Source organism: Stegodyphus dumicola, chromosome X2 (assembly GCF_044657685.1).
Source record: "Stegodyphus dumicola isolate Sdum_Otavi_A_Nest chromosome X2, ASM4465768v1".
NCBI classification, from domain to species: domain Eukaryota; kingdom Metazoa; phylum Arthropoda; class Arachnida; order Araneae; family Eresidae; genus Stegodyphus; species Stegodyphus dumicola.
This window is the reverse complement of record NC_140781.1, coordinates 26,507,351-26,525,710: the sequence shown is the minus strand read 5'-3', so window position 1 is coordinate 26,525,710 and position 18,360 is coordinate 26,507,351. Positions and strand designations below refer to the sequence as shown.

At 32.6% G+C, this 18,360-nt stretch overlaps 1 protein-coding gene across 1 annotated transcript in view; it reads left to right on the top strand.

The window, feature by feature from the left end:
* Nucleotides 1-1,378: 1,378 nt before the first annotated feature.
* The window catches only part of LOC118182949 (cholecystokinin receptor-like), a 40,910-nt gene continuing 23,928 nt past the window's right edge, over nt 1,379-18,360 (top strand). Inside the window, exon 1 of the mRNA XM_035352331.2 lies at nt 1,379-2,288. Within this exon, the coding sequence (XP_035208222.1) occupies nt 1,970-2,288 (319 nt within the window). The 5' untranslated portion in view covers nt 1,379-1,969. The remainder of the gene's footprint in view (nt 2,289-18,360) is intronic.

Genomic DNA, 18,360 nt, shown 5'->3' with positions numbered 1-18,360 from the left:
GCCGGTATAACACGTTATGTGGTTGCTTTATAATGTTCCCAGAAAACATGCCACTCCACCACAATCACCAGACTTAACTCCTTTGGAATATTTATGAAATTCTTTGGATTTAAAAATGAGAAAAAGGAAGATTTCAAGCAAATCCGCCCTTATTGAAGCGTGATAGAATAGTGATCCTACTGTTACAGAAAATTTAATTAAATCAATGTCAGCAAGATTACAAGCAGTAATAGATGCTAAAGGAATGCATACTAAATATTAGTTATTTGAAATTTGCTTATATATTTTATTTCTTTTGCAAATACTTTTTTGATACGAGATATTTTAATTTTTGTTACAAAAAAGCATTGTTATTTATATTATTGTAATTTTTCTGTTTGTTTTGGATGATTAAACTTATTCTGATTTGGCAATACCAATTTTTTTATTTCTCAATGCTTCTTTTTATGAATTGCAAACAAAAATGTAGGTGTGCAAATACTTTTTCTACCCACTGTAGATTTATGAGTCAGTTTACTTTATCAAGTGTGAAATTAATCGACGAGTACTAAAGAATTTGCTTGGAAACTTTAAATAAATGAATTTGCAATTGGGAACAGTTAGTTGCCTCCTATTAAAGGGATGGATAAATTACATCCATGCCTCCTCCGAGGTTCGAGCGCGGGGCCTTCAGTACGACAGTCGGAGTCACTAACCACTTTCCCGCCTGGACCGGCCATCTTGATAGTTTTACTTACTTAATTTATTATTTCGTATTTACTTACGTATAAGTCCTGTTAAAAATAAAAATGCATTTTTGGCTGCTTTTTGAGCCTTTTAAATATCATCTGTGAGCTGATATTTAAAAGATCATCTGTGAATCCGCCCTGCCTTTCAGAAAATTTAATTATTTTTTAACTGAAAATAAAAATTTGGCAAACTAAATGTCTGAAATTTACGAAACGAAGTGAGATCGAAAAGAACAAAACGTGAGAAAAAGGAACAAATTATACTTTAGTAATTTTCATTCGTATATATGCGTTTCGGTACAGCTGTGATATTTTTTTTACTGATAGTTGCATTCTTTTTTGAGTCTTTTGCACTCATTTCAGGTATGAATGAGACTTTAGGAGCTTTATTTCTTAGAAGCGAATGAGCAAATTTTTTTATGTAATATTTCATAACTGTCAAAAAAGAATTTAATAATGTTAGTTTTTTCAGGCATTCTATATATCAATACTGTGAGTTCGCCAATTGTTCATACACTTGAAAGTACTGAAAAAGTGAGCATCTTGAAACAGCTCTTCTCGCCAATTTGGCTGCGTACTTTATCGCCAAAGGACTTTCCTCTTCTCGGTGGTTTACATCAGGTTTATTCCACAGGGAGCTAAATAAAACCGATGCAGATTCGTTCTTCCATGCGGTTGGTTTCATTGAATTTGTTTGGCTAACTTTTAATTCATCGGAAGTTTCCGTGTTTCGCATTGCATGTTAATATACTTGCAGAATCTTTATGTTTCAGTGTTAAATAAAATCAAAGGAATGAAATGTTTGAAACATAAATTTTCGCTTTTCAAATGCTGTATTGCATTTGCCGTTTTCCCACTTTTCAGTTTCATATAACACTGCTTTGCGGCTAAAAAGTTAACGAGTTTTAATAATATTTCCTTTTTTTTTAATAAGGACACCAGATCATTTCAATTGTTTCTCTTTGTCGTATTAAATCGACGCGGTGTTTTAAAATCCTATTATATTTTGAGAATATTTATGAAAAATAAATATAGGCAAATATTATTCGATGATTAAACATTCTAAATTCAATTTCATTACTTTAAGTTAAAAACGATTTAAAGAGCTACTTATAATTCAAAAGACTGAATTGACTTCATTATGAATTTAGAAAAACAGATAAATTCTTTGTACCTTTCTACGAAAACAACTCCTGCTTATTTATTACATTTCTGGATAAAACTTCAGTGATTCGCTTAGAATGAATTATTCCTACAATGCGACCCTCGTCTCTTTGGATCCGGACATTGAGATAGTATGGTATCTCGACATGGAAGGATCAATCCGCATACCTCTTTATAGCTTAATATTTCTGATAGGACTTGTCGGCAATATTCTTGTAATTGTTACTTTAGTAAGAAACAAGCGACTACGAATTGTGACTAACGTCTTTTTACTGAACTTGGCAGCGAGTGACCTCCTGCTCGGGGTTTTCTGTATGCCAATTACTCTGATAGGAACTTTATTGAGAGGGTTTGTATTTGATGAGATTATGTGCAAGTTCATCTCTTACGCCCAAGGTAAGAACTACTAACTTCCTTATTATTTTTTAAAGGTAAATACAATGTAGCAATTTTTTTAGTATTTGTATTGAAAGTAAAGCTATTTTCAGTATGAAATCTTTCCAGATTTAAACTGTGTCTAGCAACATGAACAATTAATAGAATAGTGCATACAAAAGTAAATGCACACTTGTATCAATTGAACGTTTAATATACACACTTGTGTTAATATTTATACGCATATTAACACAAATTTATATATTAAGTATGAGCATAATGTAAACACATACATTCTTAATGTAATTATGTATATTAAGAATGAAAATAAAGCATCTTTAGAATAGGCATACTTAAGTTCATACAAATATCAAATAAACGTATTCGAAAATGTTTAAAAGAAGGAAAGCAAGAGAGTTACCTGGTATGTCAAAATATTCCTCTCCCTTTAACTGAATAAAGAATCCAGATATAGAAAATTTCTCCAAGCATCAATAATTACTTGCAGAATTTTCTTCTCATAGGTAAAATTGCTTTTCGCGCAGTTTCCTGCTATTTGATAAGACATATTATTACTTTTACTGTTTCTGAATTATACTTGCTACTTATTTATAATTTTAAGTATTATAAAGCCACATCTCAGTTATTGCTTGAAGGAAAAGCAAATTCCTTAATTCAAATAATTATTCATGAATTCATACTAAAGAACCTATTTTGAAAACTATGTTCACTTGATTAAGAATTTTATTCGGCATCCGTTATAGCTGATGGTGGACTATAACTACAGTTATCACAAATTACAACTAATAAGCCGTAACATTCTCTACCTTATAGAAATTTAGAATGAAAATCTTATTTATCCTTTTATTTTTCCTTTCATTTACTTTCTTTTACTTAAATGCTTATGAATCATGAAAAAATCTAAGGAATGCATCATTATAAGTAAGAAATAAAAGAAACTTTAAAACTTCTACTTTCTTTAGAAGAGAATCTAACACCACATTTATAAGCACAAGTTTAAGAAAAATATATGTTTAATTTAAGATTAATGGAGCAATGTTTAGAGAATTAATTTTGTTTCTCCCTTAATGTTATTTTGTAACTGAATTTATGAAATTGTGTTTCTAAATTATTTCTTTTTGAATGATACTATTAAGCTGAATACAAGATACGTGTTTTATTTCATACCATAGGAAATTAACTGCAGCAATTCTAGGTGTTAATAATTAACACATTTCATCACAAGTATCTAAAACGTATGAATTCACATTCGAGTTGTCTAAAAATGTGAAAATATTCATACAAAAATGTATTAATTTTGGATTCAACAAAATGCTTTTCGTGATTAAAAGGAGTAAATAAGAGAATAAGTGTCAATCAAATTTTGTTTCAGTGTATGAAGACACTACTGTCAATCCTGACAGTTATAAGGCAAATATTAATTTCGAATCATGACACAATTCAAAAAATATTTGACGCTTTCATGCATATTAAACTATGCAGTTCAAAGCCTGATAAATCTTTTAAAACAATTTGTCGTGCGACTTTTATTATATAAATTCCTGCTTTAATTCCTTGCCACAAAAGAAAAATTTCTTTCCATGCTAAAACTTCTTTAAATTTGTATTATAATAAAAATTTGTATTTTAAAAATACGTATGTGCGCACAGTATTATATCTTATTAATATAGCCTCTTTTCTAAAACAGCTAACCTTCGAAAGTCACTATAAAATTTAAATAAATTGCCTTGTAATATGCACAAGAATGATTATTTTGAGCTTTTTCAGGAATTTAAATTTACGATAAGACTGTAACGATCTGTTTCTAAATGAGATTTAAATACAGAATTTACTGCTGCTTAGAATCAAGCTCATTTATCTGTTGAGCTAGCGACTGATTGCCAGCTTAGGAAAATTCTTTCAACTTAGGGTATGAAAGCAAAAACTAATGATTTAGTTGAGGAAGAATATTACTGATGATATCGAAAGGGATTTCCTTCTTCGTTGAGGCACAACTTAGCAACCCAAAAAAATGCGGCAGTCTGTTACTTCAGACCTTGAATTATGCAGCTAATAAAATTTCAATAATATTTGATGGTTCATTCGAGCCACATAAAATCATGTGCTGTTTTATAGGAGTCGAACCTCTTTGTGCCACTGACAAATCTGAAAAAGTATCATTGAAATCATAAGTTGCAAATAAAACAAATTTGGTAGCATTGTTGATGCTTAGCTCAAACAGCTGTGAATGGCTTAATCTATCTGAGATCTATCAAATGCAAAAAATCGCTTTATACAGGAGGATCTCTGCTGCCGTCGAGGATTAGGTTGTTCGTGCTCTTGCATTTAAGTTCATTGAGTTTATATTAACATAAAGGTTTCTTTCTTCATTCTCTATGACCACAGAATTGAGATAGCAGTCGGCACGACATTAAAACAACGGCAACTAGAAGCTTCCTAACTCAATTTGTCGGTGGCCAAGTCGTTCTACTACTGAGGTTTATTCCCCAAGCCAAGGTCATACAGGTAATCAATCACAGTAATTATATGTACCCCTAAAATATCTGAAAAGATCATATGCAATTATAACTAGATCTGCAACGATCCACAACCAAATATCCTGAAAAAGGCTCACCTTCAAGGTCGATATTACTGCAATGGAAGCCGTTTGCCTCAATACTTTGCATCGCAGTCAAAATAACATTAGGAATTTCATTTGAGGCAGTCAGTCAGAATAACTTAAAACTTCAGGAAATTTCGTAAACGATGAGGAAATCGCTTAGCATGATGACGAGGAAGGAAGTGGGCGATCAACCGTCATTAATGATGATCTGGCGCGAAAAGTTGATGAAATTGTGACAAGGCACTTAAACTATCGGAAGTTGTGCTCCCGCTAGGACCAAAAATTGTTATAAAATCAGGCGACAGATATCTATGAAAATGGAATTCAGAATCTGGCAGTTGCCTTAATGTAAGTGGGAATTATGTTGAAACGTTGAATAGGACCCACCTTTCATGTAAAAATAAAGCACAAAACCGTTAACAAATGTTCATGTATTTACATGATATCCAAACGGTGCTTAAAAAACATTCTTTATACAATAAACAAAGAACTTAAACCAGGAAGGAAAGCCCCCCCATCTCATACTCTAATATTTAACGAAAGGAAATTATTTACAAGCAGACTTCACAAGAATATAAATTTCCTAAAAAATTCCCAAATAATTTTGAGATCTTCAGGATAATTTGAGATCTTCAGGATAAACGCATGGCGCACTCTCATAGGCACTAAAGCCTAGGATAAACCCATTCTAGTGAAATCAGACTGTTTGCGTGCCTTCTGAAGAACCTTGATGTTTAATTTCACATTTGCATGTTTCTAGAGTAAGTGAATAAATTAAAATGAGGGAAATCATAGGGCAAAAAGCAAGAGGCAGACTATTAGCAAGATAATGAATTGTTCAAGGTCATCGCATTTCAAAATAACATAGAGTACAATTAAGAATGATGGTTAAGCAATAATTTTATAAAACCTAAGATGCTAGCAAATAAGCGTCAGAAAAAGTAAGTCCGTTTGTCATCAAGCTAACAAACAGTATGTTCAGATTTTTTTAAAGATATTCTCACTGTATAAGTGAACAACTTTTTTATGTTATAGTATCACATTTGAGTCTTTCCTGCATGGCTGATTGCAGCTGTTATTCATCTGAGTTCATCAACATTTCAGATCGACTAATACACTGAATTAATGTCTTTGCATTATTCCTGCATCCCATCTTGTAGTTAAAAATCATTTAGTAAAATATAAAATATTATTTCGTAAAGCATGAATAGCCCCCTGGGATGAAATAACATAATGCTGCAAACATAATTAAGCAAACTCCAATAATTACTCAATTAGATTTTGAAAATGTATTTCGCAAAACATTCCATTCTGAAACAAATGTTGATTGGCAAATATTTAGCCAAAATGTTTGCCTTTCTGACTAGGAATTGAAAATGTTATTACAAAAGAATTTATTATTAGTTTTCTGGGCGTATGCTCTGTTCCCTTAAACTGTTAAATTGAGTCTTTCTTTATATATCTTTTTTCCGGGGGTATCTAAAATTTTTAGAAAAATCATGCTACTTTGCATCAAAATTTAAAAAATTATATTAATGAATGGAAGCTGGCATTATATGTATTGGAAAGTTGGCTATAAGTATTTGCATATTAATACTATTAATTACTAAATGGTAGGTAAAATAATGAAAAGCAAATAATACCAATTTAAAATTCACTAGTTCTTAGTCTGAATTGGAAAAAATATGTATAATAAATTAAATTCTCGCTTTTAATGTTATAATTACTTTTGGTGTTTACATACAGTGTAAATTCTTGTTTATATACGGTATAAGTTTATTTTCTATTTCAAGGGGGAAATATAGAGTATTCAACTTAAATAATTTATAAACTCAAATAATTCGCAAGACTAGTGTTAAGTTTATTTAACAATATATTGTGAGAAAGTTAGAAGAAGGAAATTTCTCTGCATTTAGGAAGCTCGTAAATTCAAATTGATTATTAAAATCAGGCTTTTAGCATATTACAGTTTAATAATACTCTTAAGGGATTTCACATTTTTTAATACATACTCTGTTATAGGAAAAAAATCCTTCTTTCTTGTGTATTGGTTGACCAGCTGTTTTAGTAAAACAAACTAAGAACTTATTAATTCCTTTCAATGACATTCATGTGAATTTTTTAAATACTATTCATAAGATCGTTCTGAGCAAGAAATATTCATGCAAAATTGTACTTGCTATTTTCTCTTATTTAAATTTATTAATTTTATTTAACTTTATCTATTTGGGGAACCAGTACACCGATCAAGGCCTTTAAATGGCAGCTTTTGTTGGTGAAAAAATTTATATAATTTATCAATCGATTTATATTGCGTTTCTTACGGTTAAGTTTTATATATATTTTGATTTCCTTATTTAACTGAGGATCTTTTCTTCATCGCTCGTATGTAAAAAGCTCTAAATTTGTTCTAACATTTTATCCTGGACTTACATTACAAAACCAGAATTGGCTGAGCTCTGTGAAAAGCTATCAGAAAGGGTAAACAAAGTAGATGAATAAAATAAATAGATAATATAAAAATAAATATAAATAATAATAATAATATGAATACGTATCAAAATATAAAAATTGAAAAAAATGAGAAAAATCCATAAGTTAAAAAAACATAAGCATTAAGGGAAATAATAAAATATTAAAAGTAAGTAAACTAAAAAAAAAATGTTTATATGTGATATTTTAATGTGTAGTAGGAATTCGGTACTTTAACTTTTGGTTGTAGACATGGCTGGGTGGAAAAGGCAAGAATAAGACGTTGATAAAACTGAATTGAAGAATCACCATCTTTATTTTTCCACATTTCAAATCATCTCTTTGGTAGTAGTGTAAGTAGCGTGGAGATAGTGGCATGGCCGGAAGCTAGGAATGTATGTATGTATGTATTTGATTATGGCAAAGCACAATAGGGCTATCTGCCTAAGGGAAGGGATGCCTTCGAGGAGGACTTTCTAAGGGAAACTGACTCGTATACACGTTACACATAAAGAAAACCACGAAAACGCCCATGTAGCCAGCCCGTCCGCGGGATTCGAACCTCGGACCGAAGTTACCAGTGTTCAGCGACTTTACCGCTCGGCCGCTGGTGGGCCCCGGAAGCTAGGAAAAAGGCACGTAGTTCCTCGCAAAGCAGTACTTATACTGCGTAGGTGCACATGTAAACCTAAGCCCTGATTGGTCAATTTTAGTTTTAGTTACCTTAGATTGCAGTGTTATGCAATTTGGAAAGATCTCGAATTTGAGAGAAAGGATGAATTTAGGGGGGGGGCACGAAATCTAGAATTGTTAATTTTGAGGTTGCAAAGATCACGTGAATACAGCCCACGAATTTTTTTTTTCTCCCGGTAAGACCGCAGTTTGACATGAAGAATTTTCTTTTTTAGCTGCTAAAGCTTTCCAATTTTGCCCTCCCCAGGGAAATTGAGGCATTAATTCAGTGTTAAGTATCAATATAATTTTTACTAAATGCTAAATAAAATACTGAGTTAATAACAGAATCTTGTGTTTAGACTGTGATTCGCATGCACAGCAAAAGTCCTGGAGTTCGTCTTGGAGTTTCGGTGCACTCTAGCTGGAATTCTGATTTCACTCAGAAGTTGTGATATACTGGAATTGGATTCACTGAATTAAAGTCCCGTTTATACTGAGATTTTTCATGTCCTGTAATAGGCAACAACAACGCACTCAAGTTACTGAATCTATCCTTAATCCCCGCATTTAATTTTGAAATATCAAAGAAAGGATGAGGGCCTGATGAGGCCCAAAGAGAATCTTTCTTCAGCATGATAAATTATTAGCTAGCTAATTTTCTTGCTGTAACTAGTTTAAAATGTGTCTTTTTTAACTTTTTATTTACTTCACATGCCCTTTGAGCTTTATCCTTTTTAAGTAATTTGCATTTTCAGAGGGGAAAAAAACAACAAAACATTGTTGATTAGGTTCTTTAAAAGTATATCTGTTTCATTTTCAGTCGGACTTCAAATTTCTTTGGAATATATTTGGAATTTTACGAGAAACTCAGAACTAAGCCAAATTTAACTAAGTGTACTCCATAGTGCAAACCTGAAGCAGAAAACTCGCTTTTGTCTTACGTAAAAAAAATAATAATGAATAGTGCTAAATACAGTGGTAAACAGCAGAATTCTTTTCTAACTACATGAGATAAATCGACTACATGCAGTTACGGGAAATTCGCCCAATCAGACATATTGTGGAAGGAAAGGAGCGGAGAGAGAAGCTGCTTTTATCCTTATTGTATATCGTAATTGGTAACGTGCTGTAACAGATACTGTAATTGGTATACGTACATAGTTTCTAGGCTCGTTTCAAATTACTGATTCTACACAAAATCCATGATTCATTGCAAAGCTGTACACTTAAAATAATAAAGATTTTGCTGCACGATTTAGTTAAAAAATAAAAATTCTCTTTTCACAATTTTAAATTTACGGGCATGCGACGTGTGCTTCGTATGCTCAAAAACGACGCCCCACCTATTTTCAAATTTTAAGGTATTTTAACCAGTTATTTGTATTTTCTATTGCATTTTTACAGTCGTTATTAGTTCTAACTACCTTTTCTAGCAGTTACATCTAGGTAACCGCAAAGCAGTTTAGAAGTATTGAATTAAAGAAGATTGCATGAGGTTTGTAAACCTTTAACTTTTTCTTGTTATTCTCTCCTAACTAAACCTTATTTAAATGTCTAAAAATTGCGCTGCTTATGTCGAATTATCGCTTCAAGTGTCTTAACAATACTCAAAATAAAAATTTCTAAATGAAAACAAATTTTAAGAACCAAACAAATGAAAACTTGTTTAACCATAACTTGAATTATAAAATTCAATTCAAGTATTGAAAATATGTCATTTCCAGTCTGTCAGTACAACATCTGTAATAAATATTTACAATAAAACATAAAGCTTTGCTTAACCTAAGCGAAGTGCTTACTTGACTCTCCGTTTTAGAATTGCAATAAAAATTGGAGGGAAAGTCTCGCTGATTTTTTTTTCTTCTCTTTAACTAAAGTACGCAGTTTGATTCCAAAACAGTTCCGATGGGAGTTTTAAGCTGTAGATGAGCTTGAATCAAGTGAGCTCTACGTGAGCAGAATAAATGGAGTCATATCATAGAATATTCAGATTGAGCTTAATTCCTGTGTAGTTAAATGTGTCCTGTCTGTGTTTTCAAATGAGCTTACTGTTATAGTTTATAAATTTTGACTTTCTTTGGTAGAATAAACTAGTATCAAGTCCTAAGAGACTTGTAGCAAATTATCATTTGGTGTGAAGACTTGAGAGGGTTAAAATAATGCTTTTATGAAATAAAAATTTCAACATAAAATGCACGTCTCGTGCTTAACAAGATCAACTACCAGGTGTGGCGATGTAACTTAAAGTATTAGTCAAATTCAAATTAAAACTTAACCTAGTAGCCAAAGACTGCACAGTTTAATTTAAAACTAAGTTGGTTTAGAACTTCTCAACGGCGTAACAATTGAAATGATGGCAGAAATAACGCAAAGCCGAATAACTGCAACCTTAACAGAGATGGTGAACCTAGTAACGTGGCCTTTTGAGAGGCAGAAACACGCTCCGTCTTACAATCTTAAATATTCTCGAACCGATTTGCATTCTAACGGAAAAGAGAAGTTATAGTAAAGATCTAAATCATAATAACTGGGCAGTTAAAATAATGATAACCATATAGGTTAATCTCTTCTTTGCATATTCCTGGTGTAAACGAAAGAATTGAGTGGGAAAAGATACGGTCTTCCCTCTTCCCTCCACACTCACAAAAGTGTGCTAAATGTTGTCAAATTAATGAAAATTGTAATATCTAGGAAACAATTTTTGCTTCCTTTTCAATATTTTTAAATGAAAAATTTCAGTGCTTTATCGAATAAACTTAAAATCTGCTATTTCTTAAAAACACCCATTATAAAATATCTAAGCAGAAAATATTCAACGCATCAAGTGGATTAGTATCGGAGAGACTACAGAGTTATCGGAGCGGTAACCATGAAAAACCAGTTATGCTGTCGCTAAAAATCGAAACATGAATCATCCATTTGCTAGATGGATGGGCTAATTGCTACACCATTAGGGCACGCATGGAGAAACGTCAAAACTGTTTATATCATCCTATACCATACGCGTTTAAAGGATGACAGTTCTCCATTCCAGGTGAGGACGAGTTTAGTTCGGGTGCCACTGTAAAGACATTAGGTTTTTCAGAGCAGGAAATGTGAAACCTCAGCTACACCCTTTCGAAAGAAATCGAACCTTGGATCTTTCAGTTTCTGCCTAGAAGTGCTAACCAGGGCCACAGCCAGAATAGATGAGGTGAGACCGATGTGGCCGCAACAGTTGGCAGAATTAAGAAGCGATATATTTTTTTCTTTTTAGTTTTTTTAGTTTAGGGAGGCACTGGGCGGTAGAATTTCGAAACCGCAGAAAAATGCGTCGTGCGACCAAAAGCTTAGCACCGGTACTAGTCCTAACCACTTCACCATACAATAAAAAGGAATGCTATATAGTTCAGTTATATATAGTCATAACAGGCACGTAATATACGTCGTTTTAATTTTTGAACGGACTGAAAAAGGAGAGTATAATTTCTTCTGCTTTTTGGTAGTACAAAATGTCCGTAAAGTATTGAATACGAAAGTTAGTTTTAAGAGTAATTTTAGCTCATTTAGTATCACAAAAATGAGTTGCTCGCCTTTACTTGTGTCTAAGAGATATTTTAAAAATAAAAATAATCGATTTCAGTTGCTGAATTTCACTCCTGGACTCACGCAAAGAATTTGCTTTTGTGCTGGAACTTTGGTCATTCTCTAGCTGTGTAATAGACGTAGCGTGGCAACTGGCAACAAAAGAGAAGTCATTCCTATCTTCCTCTCATTCCCTCTCTATTTGTTCCCTGCTCATTTCTTAAAATGACCTGAAAGCCCTACTTAGTTAAACAATGCGAAAAGTGATACAGTTAAGTAGCGCTCCTCAGAAAATCGTTAAAACCGCCTTTTCCTTTAGTCAACGGCTCGGTAAGCAGATGAATGATTTTATGCGTGGATGAATCACATCTTGCAAAGTTACTGAAGCGCACAATTCACTCTTATGTAGGATATGACTGCAAATTTAGATTTATTCCGCTTCATATTAGAGGAACATTTCCTTTTCAGGCTTTTCAAAGATTATCTGCCTAGTCAAACAATGATAAGAGAAGATTCTGTGTTAAATTTTTATTTCTTTGCCTATTATGGCAAAATGCTGTTTGCTAAACTTTCATGTTACCTTTTGACATACAATGATATCTTTACTGAATCTTTTCTTTAACTGAAATTAATAGTATTTAATTTGAGGCGCATTTCACTACTCTCATTTCCTGCACTATCATTAATAAGTGTTTTAAATGAACGGTATAACTAGAAAAGGAAGAAATATGATTTTTATCTGTTTCTTCCTCTTCTAGTTAAACTAGAAAAGTCCTAATAAAAAAATTAAAACTCGTGCCCAAGTACGTCAAATTTTTTTCATAATGATATTCCGTCTGCTATTTTGAGCTTTATGCCTGTGACAGGAAAAATTGCAGATCTACATTAATGTATCTGCCAAAATACACGGTTTTACTTATTACTATTAATTAAAATCTTACCTTTTTATTGAAAAAAAGTATACTTTAAAGCAGAATTAAAACAATCTTAAATACACTTATAATAATTAATACATCATAATCATTAATTTTACTCTATTAGGTAAAAAGGTTTTACATTTTCAATTGCGCGGCTGATATTTCGCCTTTGAAATATCACTATTAGCTTTCGGATTAAAAACAAAAGGGAATAATTTCTTTATAACTTAAAGAGAATCTAAAAATGGATTTGAAATGTTATGGTTCTAGAGCAGCGGTTCTGCACACATAAAAAATATTAGATTGGAAATTGGTTACCATTTTAATTATTAAAATTTAAGTTATAATACTTTGTAGAGGCATTAGGTAATTTGGAAGCAGGAAAAATGAAAAATATGCAACGCCTTCGCCGGGAATCGAACCACGGACCTCTGGAATACGCGCCCAGCGTACAGACCACCACACCACGAAGTCAAGCCAAGAAGGTGGGAGAAATACCTTATATACTCCCCCTTTTAAAGGGCGACTGGGGTTTCTAGGGGACCTAGTCGCCAAATCATGGGTGTAAAAAGTCATCATCCCCCACCCTTTTAGTTCGGGCGCCACTTGTAGAGATATTAGGTTGATTGGAAGCAGGAAAGATGAAAAATATACATCGCCTTCGTCGGAAATCGAACCACGGACCTCTGGAATACGCGCGCAGCGTTCAGACCACCACACTACGAAGGCATGCCAAGAAGGTGGGAGAAATACCTTATAATTTTAATTCTAAAATTTTATCAAAATTTAAGTCATAATACTTTAGTAATTCTAAAATTTAGTGTGAAATTTGAGCCTGTTTAAGGGAGATCAATTTCTTTATGTCTGGTCTTATTTCACTTCGTTTTAACCATAAACTAGGATCCACTTTTAATTTTCTTCTGTATAACATGGAAGAAAATCCTTGTTCACACAAATAGGTTCTGCAAAAAGGTGATAAAAATTTAATAGTTTTATTTGAAATGTCTTTAAATTCTTTTTTGCAACTCAGCCAAAAGTTACAAGTGTCATTTTTTAAATCTTCAGTTAGAATTCGATCATAGGAAATTTCTATTAAGTGTTCTTTTTTTTCCTTACGAGTTAATAGTTAAAATTTAATAGTTAAAAATACTTTGCTTCTTTGCGTACCACCTATTTTGCTCTTGCGTACCACCGGTTGAGAATCGCTGCTATAGAGTCATTATTATTATTATTATTATTATTATTGTTGTTGTTGTTATTGTTATTATTGTTATTTTGAAGCAGGAGCGGTGAAAAATGTGCAGTTTCCTCGCCGGGAACTGAACCCCGGACCTCTGCAATACGCGTCGAGTATGCTTCAAATCACACCACAAGACATGCCGAAAGGAGGGAGAAAATACCTTATATACTCCCCCTTTTAAAGGGCGACTGGGGATGAGGGAACCAAATCGCCAGATTCTGGTGGTGACAAATTATCGTCCATCACTTTTAGTTGGGGCGCCACTTATAGAGTCATTACTTTTTTTTTTATTATTATTATTAAAGCAGGAAAGATGAAAAATGTGCAGTGTCCTCGCCGGGTCTCGAACCCTGGACCTCCCCAATACGCGCCAAGTATGTTTCCAATTACACCCCGAAGGCATGCTGAAAAGAAGGACAAAATGCCTTATATGGCTTAAAATAGTAAATGAGTTGGACCCCATTTTATCAATTTAGAAAAATTTTTCTACAGAAATTCTTTGACCTAAATCTAAACCATTCTTTCATTTTACGTTTTACAAATTATATTCATTCATTCTGAACTTTCTTAAAACGTAAGTTCTTTTCTCCTTTAGATTAAATTTAGAGCTTTGCCTCAGAAGTGTCTTCTACGCATATTAACACTAGAACGGCGGGAAAATCTTACCTACTGGAACGGCGGTAAGGTGTCATTTTGACCCTTCGATGAAAGTACTGAAATAACAACCATAAAACAATTTTAAATGCCATATATTGGCACAAATATGTAATTTATATGTATTTCATAATTTATATTTAATATCACATAATAATTTATTGACTTTTAAAATACTGTAAATGTATCGAGTACATGATCAATTGGATCATACTACAATTACTCAAATAACTCATTAATTTGATATAAGAATTGATTTCAAATAAATGGTTTCACAAATTAAAACTAATATTAACTAAAATAAAACACAATTTATATAATAATAATTTTTTTATGTACTTTACCCAGAGGATGATTCACTCTCTATATCCAGAAATGGGAAATGTTATTTGATGTTTCAGTTATATCATTATATGTGTAGTTGAATGGAATATGTAAAGCATTTCGTTTCAATTCTATTTAATGTTTAAAATATTAGAGATTACACATACGAATTAAGAATAAATGCAGTTGATACAAAAATAATTTTTAACAATTTTTCAAGTGTATTTTCCGCGCACAACTTTGGAACAAGATGCAGAATATTCGAGTAGATCTTGTTGTCTTTTCATCGAACCTTAAAAATAGTTGTATTTCTTTGAATCTATGCCTTGATATAGTTTCTTTTCAAAATGGTATTCCCCGCGCTTCGGACCACAAGGAATATAAATCTATAATCCTTTAATCCTATTACTCCTCGAACATACAATATAGAGATAAAAGCATCTAACTCAGCCAGAGATAACTTCCAAGTTGCCGATGAGCTTCGGATTCTGTACATTTCTTTATATGCAGCAAGAAAATACTCACCAATAAAAAGCGTGAAAGCACTAGACATTTTGTCCTAGCACTAGACACACAACTCTTTGCAAAAGATGTTGGTCCTGCTGTTTCTTTTAGAACATTATAAGCAGGAACACGGCCGCAGACTGAATTTTTGGAATTTATTTCATTCCATATAGTGTTATCAGGAGCTGTAAAAACAGTTTTGCAAATACCCTGATCCATTTCTGCCCGTTTATTTCTACTGAGTTCTTCGTTTACTTCGCTTCACTAATAGTTTGTGTCTGGAATTCACCAATAGTTTGTGTCGGATTCACTAATAGTTTGTGTCTGGAATTCGTCTTCAGTTCCTACAGAAAAATTATCAATTTCACCTCCATCAGACTCATTTTCAATTAGCTCCTGCAGCATTTTATTAATTTCTTCATTCGTAAGACTTCCTTTCTGCTTATTAGACATATTTTGTAAAAACTGAAAAAAGTAGAAAAACATCAGACTATCAGAAAACAATAGGGAGTATATTTTAGCATGTGATTCTCACAGCGTAAAGGAAAGTTGATAATGAACTTGACGGCAGAATTCATATGTATTGAAATACTGATTTGAGAATACCAAGAAAACATTTGTCCTAACTGTTATCACCTGCAAAGCTGAACTAACAAACGGGAAAATAAATCTGTAAAATAAACTATTTCTGAAAAGCAATGTAAGCATGAAAAACCCTGCATCTACCTTCCTTGCAGTATTTTCTTCAATCAAATAGATAATTGCAAACAAAGGAACGACAACTTAGGTAGACATTACAATGAATGAAATCGAAAAATCCTTATCAGTGAATGTTTTTCATGAGTTATTTGACAATGCCTGGAGCAGAAAGAGGGATAAAAGTAAAGGGGTCAAAATGACCCACGTTCGCCGTTCTAGGAATACATGCCAATACTTCAAAACCTAATAAACATAGAATGCTGAAAATATTTTTACAAATATTTGTTATCTATTTAGGGAAAGTCAAAAAATTTCAAACGATTTCTTCCAATAAAATAAAAGTAATTAACGGTCAAATGTGTTCAGGGGTCAAAAGGACCCCTACCGCCGTTCTAGTGTTCCTCTTTAACAGTTAACAGGATTTAAACAAAAGCATTTCTCGTTTAAGAACATCAAAGAGCAAATATTAAGTAAATACGAATTTTCTTTCTTTTGGTTAAAATTTGTTTGCCTTATAAAAATGTCTTTTTAACAACAGAAAATGTTTTCTTCATTTCAGAAGCTTTCATTTCATTTAGCAAAGAATAACAGTATGATCCATTTATGAACTTTACCTATTAGAACTTATAAGAACTGTAATTACTTCTGCTTAGAAAACGTTCGAACTTGATGAGCCAGTGAACGAAATGAAAACAATGATGTTCGTTTACCAGAGTAATGGTAACAATGAAAATGCTCATCAATAAATTCATAGACTAATATTCTAAGACTGACATCACAAAGATTTCAAAGGCCAAAGTGTTGAATAATTTTATAAGGAAACACTACATTCTCCCGTTCATGATATCGTGGTGTAAGTGGTTAGCACATCTAGCTAGCAATTTGAGGAGTTGTGATTCGAATTCCGTTGAGCTAATTTCTCATGTTTCCTGGCTCTGATAAACTTAATAGTCTTTATAGTGACTCACGAATATTGTAGATGATTATTCGTCAATACCTATATTTGGTCGAGTAGCTCTTGTGCTTCTCCCTATCTGGCAATTAAAACGGAATAATATAAAGAAGTGTTGTATTCCCTGTATTTGCTATAGTAATGTAAATGACTAATACGTACATTCAAGGCTCAAATCCCGGCAACAGCACAGTTGTTTTCTTGTATGTTTCCTGGCTTCGAAATATCCAATATTCTCCGCAATTTGACTAAAATATTAAATTAATTCCATTTAAAAATCGCGTTGATTACACTTAGCAAAACGAAATGAGTAGTGAGATGGATGAAAATTAACTGTGGAAGAAACAGACCATACCAAAATCTCTATATACGCGAATATATGTTAATATATTTTACAGACATTGAAAGCAATAGGAAGTAAGCTCAAAAAAAGTGGGCAGCAACCTTGATCATACCAGCGAGTTAGTTTCTACAGTTAGTTTCTTCATATAACATAAATTATAATAACTACCTAATAAATTTCATTGAAACTAAGAATTTGATCAAATAGATAAATAAAATATCGTTAAGCGTAAAATGTGATGGGCAGTTCCCGGTTAAGCATTCTGGAGCTCAATAATAATAATAATAATAATAATAATAATAATAGTGCAGAAATATTTACAGTTGTTTCCAGTGTTCCCTCTCCTTATTTTTGTGAAGTAAAAACAGGGTTGTGAGAATTTAAGGATGATTTTAGATCCTCTAAGGCTTTATTGATTAGAGCCCCGGGCTAAGCCTAGGCAGCAACCAGGCCGTGGTGCTGGGAAGTAAGTTAGTCATTTATTATAGCAAAGCACAAAAATTGTCTGCATTTGGGAATAAGCGTCTTTCTTATGTGTGGAATAAGCATCTTTTTTATGTGTGAAATAAGCATATCTCTTATATGTAGAATAAGCATCTCTCTTATGCAGATAACCTTTGCGAGCTTTACCATAATAACTGTTTTCCTGTCTAGGAGAAAAGAGCTCTTATTTGAAGTTCATATGCAGAAAACCACAAAAACCTTCGCGCAGACAGCTCATCCCACCGTGTATAATCTACCCAGGAACGAAACTATCCTTTTAAGAACTATTTAATATTGAAACGTTGGAGAAACTGCAACAAAGAAACATGATTAAATTAAAACAGTGTGGATAGGTTTCCAGGAAAAAGCTTTCTTAACTGTAAAGAAATGCTGACTGACTCATACTGTCTATCTGCCTCTGCGTAAATTCGAGTAAACCATCTATTTACAATATAGTACACTCTACTTGATGTAAATGCTGCACTCACCTAAAATCTGGTTATTTATTGAAATTCTTAGATCATCCGTAACTGACGGATAAGTTCTAATTAACTTAAACCGATAACGCAATGAAAAATATTTAATAAAATATCTACCGGCTGATTAATTTTTATTGGTCTAGGACTCCGGAAAAGATCTGATC